The sequence below is a fragment of the Dermochelys coriacea genome, chromosome 23 (genome assembly GCF_009764565.3).
Source record: "Dermochelys coriacea isolate rDerCor1 chromosome 23, rDerCor1.pri.v4, whole genome shotgun sequence".
NCBI classification, from domain to species: Eukaryota; Metazoa; Chordata; order Testudines; family Dermochelyidae; genus Dermochelys; species Dermochelys coriacea.
The window spans coordinates 14432482-14441218 of record NC_050090.1 but is presented as its reverse complement, the minus strand read 5'-3'; the positions used below and the strand labels follow the sequence as shown (position 1 = coordinate 14441218).

The 8737-nt window shown below is 57.7% G+C and overlaps 1 protein-coding gene across 1 annotated transcript; it reads left to right on the top strand.

Moving 5' to 3' along the window:
• LOC119847465 (uroplakin-2-like) lies at positions 1-1863 on the top strand. The gene is made up of 5 exons (XM_038382264.2): positions 1-148; positions 398-556; positions 945-1110; positions 1361-1437; positions 1607-1863. Exons 1-5 carry the CDS (start codon positions 73-75, stop codon positions 1747-1749), a joined length of 621 nt encoding a protein of 206 aa, XP_038238192.1. The 5' UTR covers positions 1-72; the 3' UTR covers positions 1750-1863.
• Positions 1864-8737: the final 6874 nt, after the last annotated feature.

The following is an 8737-nucleotide window of genomic DNA, read 5'->3' as shown; positions in this document are numbered from 1 at the left end:
GGGGCAGGAGTCATTTATCCCCCTGCCTGGGGTAGCTCTCAGCAGCTGTAGTTGGGGGTGGCTGAGGTAGCTATGGGGAACCAGTGCTTGGAGGTCCTTTTCCATCTCCTCTGGCTGAGTCTGGGGGCTGCCTTGCTGCCTCCTCTGGGTGAGTTAGTCTGGGGCCCCCCAACCCATCCCCATGCAGCTGGGGGTAGAGAGGCAGGGCTGGCCTCAGCTGAGCCTTGGCCAGGACTCCTGGATCCCCTCCCTTGCTTTGGGAGGGGAGTGAGGTCTAGTGGTTAGAGGGAGAGGGCTGGGGCTGGGGGCCAGGACTCTTGGGTTCCGTCCCTGGCTTGGGGAGGAGTTGGGCTGCTTGGGGCAGGCTCTCACTGCCCCCCCCATCCTGCTCCCCCAGATTACCCTGTGAGACTGTACTCTGAATCCTCCCGCCTCTCCACTGTCCTGCGTGTGCGCCCTGCGTTCTGCCTCTACGAGCGCTGGCGCCAGGCGACCGTGGACCCCAGCCAGGCGCCCCGGGCATCGGCCATGATCCAGGTGCACGTACAGCCCACAGGTATGGGGAAGGGAGTGGGGTCCAGTGGTTAGAGTGGGGGGCTGGGAGCCAGGACTCCTGGGCTCTCTCCAGCTTGAGGAGGAGAGTGGGGACCTAGTGGTTAAAGTGGGGGTAGGAGCCAAGACTCCTGGGTCCCCTCCCTGGCTCTGGGAGGGGAGTGGGGTCTAGTGGTTAGAGCAGCTGCAGGTCCCAAGCTGGGGGGTGTCTGCCGGTGCCAGCGGGGTCCTGTGGGGCATCCTGCTTCCACAGCCTAGAGAGAGACAGCCCTGGACTCCTGGGTTCTCTCTTCCAGCTCTGGGAATGGAGTGGGGTCTGATGGTGGTGGGGGGGGGGGGGGGCTGTGAGCCAGGACTCTTGGGGCGTGACTCCATGTTGCTATCTCCCCCAGGGGACAATGCCACCTACAAGGTGCCCCAGGGCTTCCTGGTACCCCCCTGCAGCCCCCTGTTTGAGGAGCCCCCTCTCCCACAGGAATTTGCCTATGATGTGGGGCCAGGCCTGGCCTGCTTGAATGACACCTGCACCCGGGACCTGCTCCCTGGCCAGAGCTACAGGTATTGGGGTGATGGGGGGAGGAGGTGGGGGGCCAGGATGAGAGGCCTCGGGTGCTGCCTGGGAGGGTTGAATCTGTGGGGTGTGGCTGTAGCGTGTGGGGAGCGTATAGAAGTGGCTGGGGAGGCAGAGATTGCGGGGGTGGGGAATGGGGAGCAGGGCCTAGTGCTTAGAATAGGGGAAGAGAGTCGTGAGCCAGGACTCCTGGGTTCCCTCCATTTTTGTATGAACCAGCTGCCTCGATTTCCGCAGGGTGAGGTTTGCTCTGTACGGCCGAGCCATGACACCGGTGGTGGTGACGAACTGGTCCCGACCCTTGGAGACAAGAGGTGAGACCGGTTTGGGGGGGTGGGGTGGCAAAGGGAACGGGGCACTGGGCCTTTCCCCTCCAGGGGGTGCCAGCACCCAGAGCTGGAGGTGTGGTTTAGTCTGGCCACACCCCCTCCCCGTGCAGCAGGACTAAGCCCCGCCTCTTTGCCGCTCTGACTTTTCCCCCAGGTCTCCCCCGCAGCTTCCGCGCCATGAAGCCTGCGCCCGGTGGGCGTTCGGGGGGCATGGTGGTCGTCACCGTGCTGCTGAGCGTCTCTGTCCTGCTGCTGCTGGCTGCCATGGGGCTGGCTGTGATCCTGGGGCGCCGCTGACCCCTGCTGGCCGGAGAGATGCCACCTCTGGCTGGGGGGGGGGGGATGACAACCCCCCCACTGGTATTGCAGGGACGCCCTGTCACTGCGTTATTAAACACTCGGCTTTCCACCTCCCGGAGTCTGTCTGTCTGTCTGCCTGTCAGCGGGCCGGGAAAGGGGCAGGAGAGTGGCTGAACTGGGCCGGCCCCATGGGCTGTCTGGCCCCCAGGCTCCTGTGGGGTGCCTGGTTTGGGGCAATTATTGAGTGATCCATCCTCCCCCACTCCCAGCTTCTGCCAGTCAGAGGCTCAGGGACACCCAGAGCATTGGGCTGGCTCTTGGCCCAGCCTGGCTAATAGCCACTGATGGACCTACCCATGATGAACTTCCCTCATTCTCTTCTGGACCCTGTTCTACTTTGGGCCTTCACAACATCCCCTGGCAGGGAGTTCCCCAGGTTGACAGGGCATTGGGTGAAGAAATACTTCCACCGGGTTGTTTTTTAAACCTGCTGTCCATTAATTTCAGGGCTTGACCGCGGGTTCTTGTGTCACGTAAAGGGGGGAAATAACACTTCTCCACACACCAGTCCTGATCGTATAGACCTCAATTGTAAACACCCCCCCCCCCCGCCCTACCCCATCCTCTCTTTTCCAAGCTGAACAATCCCTGGTTTTAATGTCTCCTACCCAAGCTGTTCCATTTTTCCGTATCATTTTTGTGGCCCATCTCTGCACCTTTCCCACTTTTTACCAGATCGCAGCCGCCAGCCTGTGCCCAGAGCTGCCAGCGCCGTTCTATGGGTGGGGGGTGTTTGGATTTATCGACCACTGTGAGGGTCTTGCCCGGTTCCTCTCCCTTTCCTAGGGGTCCTGCATCCGCTTAGCTCCTGGGGGGGCAGGTTTCCTGAGAACTGTCCACCAGGACTCTGAGATCTCTTGTGTGAGGGGGGAACAGCTAATTCAGACCCAGCTTGATCCACAGGCGTGGTGCTCTCGCCCGGCTTCCAGGGAGCCCCCTGCAGTGGGGCAGCCCCTTCGGAATCGCTCTCACTGGGGTGAGCCCCTTGGCTTCCTGCCCCCTGGGACCTACCCTCTGAACCTGAAGCTCTTCTCCTCCCTACCCCCCTGGGGGTCAGGCCGGGAGCCCCCTGCAGCGAGTGCCCCGGGATGAGCCCAGGGGGCGGATGGACCCTGCCCCAGAGGGAGCTTTGGGCTTGGGAGTGACTTGGCAAGCGGGGTGGGGAGGGGGTTGGTGGGGGTCTGGGTGTGGGGCGGAGAGTCCTGGGTTAGCGCTGGCAACAGAAATTACAGCCACGGCCAGCTGGGTCGGGCCTGAACCCAGAGCAGCCCCCCCCCCCCACTCCTTAGTGATAGTGCCCCCAGCAGGCCCACATGGAGCAACCCCCTGCCCCCTCCCAGCCCTTTGTCCTCCAGCTGCTTGCACCTGGCCAGCTCCCTGCCCAGGGGCACCCATGGGGTGTTAGCTGCTGGGTGCCAATGGGCTGGACAGTGGGTTGGGCCATTGTCTTCGGGGCCCTGCCCTGGGCATGGGAGAAGGGGGCCTGGGCCTAGCCAGCTGCTGTGGGTCACACCTGGCCTGTGCAATGAGCAAACAGTCTCTTCCTCCCCCACTATGTGACCACACAGCATGTGGGGAAACTGAGGCACATACCATTGTTAGGATATTGCTCTTCAGGTTTGTCTGCAAAGGCCTAGACTCTAAGAATGTAGCTGTATTATCACTTCGCTAGTTCTGGACGTATAAAAGACAGAATCAAAATCGCAGTCTGCCTGTTTATGGGGCCTTTTCTCAGGGTGACCGTCTGAGGCCCTGATCTTAGCCTAAGGCCTCTGGCGGGGCAGCCACAAGCTGGGAAGCGACCGGTCGCATCACAAACCCATCCCACTGAAATAAGGTGCCGTTGGGCTGTAAGGAAGAAGATCCTATCCCGATCACGCCCGTCTCCTCCAGAGACCGGGACGAGCCTGGAAAAGGAAACGTCGTTTGAGAGGGTCCTGTCTAGCAAGAACTCGCTTCTCAATAGGTGGGGTGTGAAATCCTCAATTCTGTGTTGTTCTCTCACTGACGTCCCCACTTCCCTATGGTTTGTCTGTCTAATCTCTGTCTGGGTCTCCAATTGTTTGTCTGCTGTATAATTAATTTTTGCTGGGTGTAAACTAATTCAGGTGGTGGGATATAATTGGTCAGATAATCATGTTAGGACGGTTAGTTAAATTTCAGTAAAATGATTGGTTAAGGTATAACTAAGCCAAATTCAAGTTTTACTAATAGTCTGCAGTCAATTAGGAAGTAATGGGGGGGGGGTGAATGGGAACAGGGACACAGGCCAGGCTCTGTAGTGTCAGAGCTGGGAAGGGGGACACTGAGGAAGGAAACTGGAATCCTTGCTTGCTGGAAGTTCACCCCAATAACCATCTAATTTTTTGCACCTTTGCACTTCGGGTGTTGCTGCTCTCGTGCGAGAAGGACCAGGGAAGTGAGCGGCTGCCGGCATAAGCCCCCCTACCAACTGTAGCGAGACGAAACCTTCTGCAAAAGTCCTTCTCTGTCCCAAGCCCCCATCAGGTCGTACATCGAACGGGGGCCTATGTTTCCCTGCAGGCGTTACGTGGAGTTTCACCTGCCCTTTCGAGGCCCGGTCCCCCCAGGTCTGTGCAGCCCCTTTGTGATGCTCTGCACTTAACTGACTCGAGTCATTTGTGTCTCTGCAAACTTAGCCACCTCCCTGGTTCCCCTTTCCCAGCTGGCTTATGCCCATGTTGAGCAGCACTGGGCCCCGTGCGGACCCCCAGGGGACCCTGCTAGTCCCCTGTCTCCAGTCTGAAAACCGACCCTTTATTCCTCCCCTTTGTTTCCTGTCTTTCCCCAGTTACTGATCCGTGACTGCCCTTCCCCCTCTTATCCCATGACAGCTTAGTTCGCGTAAGAGCCTTGGGTGAGGGACCTTGTCACAGGCTTTGTGAAAGCCTAAGGACTCTGGCTCCCCCTTGTCCACGTGTGTCGACCCCCTCGGGGAATTCTAATAGATCGGTGAGGCGTGATTTTCCTTTCCAAAAGCCGAGTTGACTCTCCCTCAACGAAGTGTGTTTATCTCTGTGTCTAACGATTCTGTTCTTTGCTATCATTTCTACCCGTTTGCCCGCGGTGATGAAGTGGGCGTGTTCTTAATGTTTTCTCTCAATACTCTGTGTGCCTCAGTTTCTCCTGTGCGTTACTCAAGTAGCAAGGTGGTGGGACCAGGAGGTGTGAGTGTTGCAGCTGCCCCTAGAGGGCAGGGGGGATACTCCCGCCGGCCTGCCTGGACACAGAGACCGGCAAAGACATTGCAGCCTGGTGGCTGCGCCCGTCGTCTGGAAGGAGCCTGCCGGAGGTGTTGGTGCAGAGCAGTGATCTGCTGCCCCGGGAAAGAGAGACAGGCCAGAGAAGCGGCAACAGGCTTGTCTGGGGCCAGGCAGCTGGAACTGGGCAGTCTCCTGTTTGAGACTTGGTTGGGAGGGGGCATTAGGCCTGGGCACCCCCCCCCCACTTTGCTGACAGTCCCTGATATTGGTGCTCCCCATCTCTGCCTTATGCTGTGTTCCTGTCAGCGATTAACCCTGCTGCGTTACCCGTTGGCTGGTGTCCCGGCTGGCTGTGGGGTGAGGCCCCTCGGGCTTCCCCAGGGGTCCTGTCTGGGCGGCCCCACTGCAGGATGTGCACGGTGAGGAGGGGAGTGCTGGATGCTCCCAGAGACCCAGGAAGGCCACAGCCAAGGAGGGTCCTTGCCCAGGGCAGCAAGCCCTGAGGGGAGTCTGGCTACCCCAGAGCCCTGGTTGGCTGCAGCCGGAGCATCCAGGCTGGGACCCCCATGAAGGGCCAGAGCAAGGGGACCCCCAAGGGGCCTGCAGCAGAGCCGGGAGCTGGGGGCTCAAAGCTGCGGCCTCAGGAGGTGGTGGGGCCCAGGACTGGACCCCCAAGAGCGAGCAGCCCCCAAGAAGGCATTGCATGGACGGAGGCTTCTCCTAGGAGCCGTCCGGAGCCGGGTGAACGTGGGGTCTGGGTCAAAGGGTCTAGCAGGCAGCCGGGAGCCAGGACTCCTGGGTTCTCTCCCTGGCTCGGGGAGGGGAATGGGGGTCTAGTGGCTGGAGCCGGGGGCTGGGAGCCAGGACTCCTGGGTTCTATTTACAGCTCAGCTAGTGCTGTTGGGGGAGGGAGTTGGACTCACTCCTTGCTGACTTAGAACAACACTTCCTCAGCTCTCGTCCCCTAATGTCCCTACTCTACTTGCGCTACATTGATGACATCTTCATCATCTGGACCCATGGAAAAGAAGCCCTTGAGGAATTCCACCATGATTTCAACAATTTCCATCCCACCCTCAACCTCAGCCTAGACCAGTCCACACAAGAGATCCACTTCCTGGACACTACGGTGCTAATAAGCAATGGTCACGTAAACACCACCCTATACCGAAAACCTACTGACCACTATACTTACCTACATGCCTCCAGCTTTCATCCAGATCATACCACTCGATCCATTGTCTACAGCCAAGCCCTAAGATACAACTGCATTTGCTCCAACCCCTCAGACAGAGACAAACACCTACAAGATCTCTATCATGCATTCCTACAACTACAATACCCACCTGCTGAAGTGAAGAAACAGATTGACAGAGCCAGAAGAGTACCCAGAAGTCACCTACTACAGGACAGGCCCAACACAGAAAATAACAGAACGCCACTAGCCATCACCTTCAGCCCCCAACTAGAACCTCTCCAACGCATCATCAAGGATCTACAACCTATCCTGAAGGATGACCCATCACTCTCACAGATTTTGGGAGACAGGCCAGTCCTTGCTTACAGACAGCCCCCCAACCTGAAGCAAATACTCACCAGCAACCACACAACAGAACCACTAACCCAGGAACCTATCCTTGCAACAAAGCCCATTGCCAACTCTGTCCACATATCTATTCGGGGGACACCATCATAGGGCCTAATCACATCAGCCACACTATCAGAGGCTCGTTCACCTGCGCATCTACCAATGTGATATATGCCATCATGTGCCAGCAATGCCCCTCTGCCATGTATATTGGCCAAACTGGACAGTCTCTACGTAAAAGAATGAATGGACACAAGTCAGACGTCAAGAATTATAACATTCAAAAACCAGTTGGAGAACACTCCAATCTCTCTGGTCACTCGATCACAGACCTAAGAGTGGCTATCCTTCAACAAAAAAGCTTCAAAAACAGACTCCAACGAGAGACTGCTGAATTGGAATTAATTTGCAAACTGGATACAATTAACTTAGGCTTGAATAGAGACTGGGAATAGATGAGTCATTACACAAAGTAAAACTATTTCCCCATGTTTATCCCCCCCCCACCCCCCACTGTTCCTCAGACGTTCTTGTCAACTGCTGGAAATGGCCCACCTTGATTATCACCACAAAAGGTCTCTTCCCCCCCCCCCCTTTGCTGGTAATAGCTCACCTTACCTGATCCCTCTCCTTACAGTGTGTACGGTAACACCCCTTGTTTCACGTTCTCTGTGTATATCAATCTCCCCACTGTATTTTCCACCGAATGCATCCGATGAAGTGAGCTGTAGCTCACAAAAGCTTATGCTCAAATAAATGTGTTAGTCTCTAAGGTGCCACAAGTCCTCCTGGTCTTTTTGCGAATACAGACTAACGCGGCTGCTACTCTGAAACAACTCCTTGCTGTGTCTCTCCCCATCAGGTGCTGGCTACCCCTTGCCCACCTGCGGTTGCTTGTGCCCTTTGGGGGTCTCGGGGGGCTGGCCTGTGAAGGGTTTTTGCGGGGTTGGGTCCCATTTGGGAGCTCGGGACAGCTGCTGGGGGGCTTACACGGGGTGGGGGGGGCAGTGTCCCCCCCTGCAGCGTGCAGCACCCCCCCCCTGCAGCGTGCAGCACCCCCCCCCAGGTCAACAGTTGTCCGTCCTGCCCCTCCCAGAAGGTGCAGCTGAGCCACAGTTGTTATTGCTGAGTTGTTACCAGCGCCCGTCCCCACCAGGGGCACATGCGTCATACCCCCCCCATATCCCGGGGGGGCTGCTAGGGAGGAGCTGCCCCCACCCCCTGTCCTGGCTCATTGTGCATCTCTCCCTCCCAGCACCAGCTGGAGTTTCCCCTGCTCTCTGCCCCCACCCAGGTGAGTCAGACACGGGGTAACAGGAAGCGCCCCCCCATATGGGCTGCCCTGGGGGTTCCTGGCTGGGGTGGGGGGGCTGGAGTGGGGACCCCCCACATTTTTGCCCTCAAGTATTTAAAAGGCCAGTGCCCTGATTTCTATGGGGGTGAATCTGTTCGGGGGGGAGGGGTGCACTCCTTAGATATCTGGGGGGAGGGCTGATTTCTCCCCACCCCTAAGTAATTAAAGGGACAGTGCCCTGTTTTGGGAGGTTGGCATGTACCTCTTTAAATGCCAAAGGGTCTGGAGCTGTTTATAAGCTATCTGTCCCCCCAAGGCCAGCTCCCCCAGCCCCCAGGTATTTAAAGGGACAACACCCAATTCTAGCTGGAACGGGGTCCAACCCTAAAGAGCAGGGATCTAGTGGGTGGGTTATTTAGGGGAGCATTTGCCCCTTTAAATTCACCCCCCCTTATTTTTGTCCAAGGGAATTTAAAGGGACAGGGCTTGAGTTTTTGGCCTCAGTCTAGCATAGAGGGGTCAGGCCCTGGGTGGAAAGGAGAAGGGGGGGTGAACCCCTTTAAATTCCCGGTGTCCCCTGCAGCCTTTTGATGGCCAGCTGTTACCCCCCTTTGTATTTAAAGGGGCGATGTGCCAGTCCGCCCTGGGGGTGTTGATAAGGGGAGAGATAGGGTAGGTACCTCAAATTTGGGGGTTAAATTGAGATGTTGGCAGAGAGCACCCCCTGCTGGCCCCTGACCCTGCACCCCTGACCCCAACACCCTCTGCTGAACCTCCTGCCCCGCAGCCCAGCGCCCCCTAGCGCCTGGGGTCGGGAAG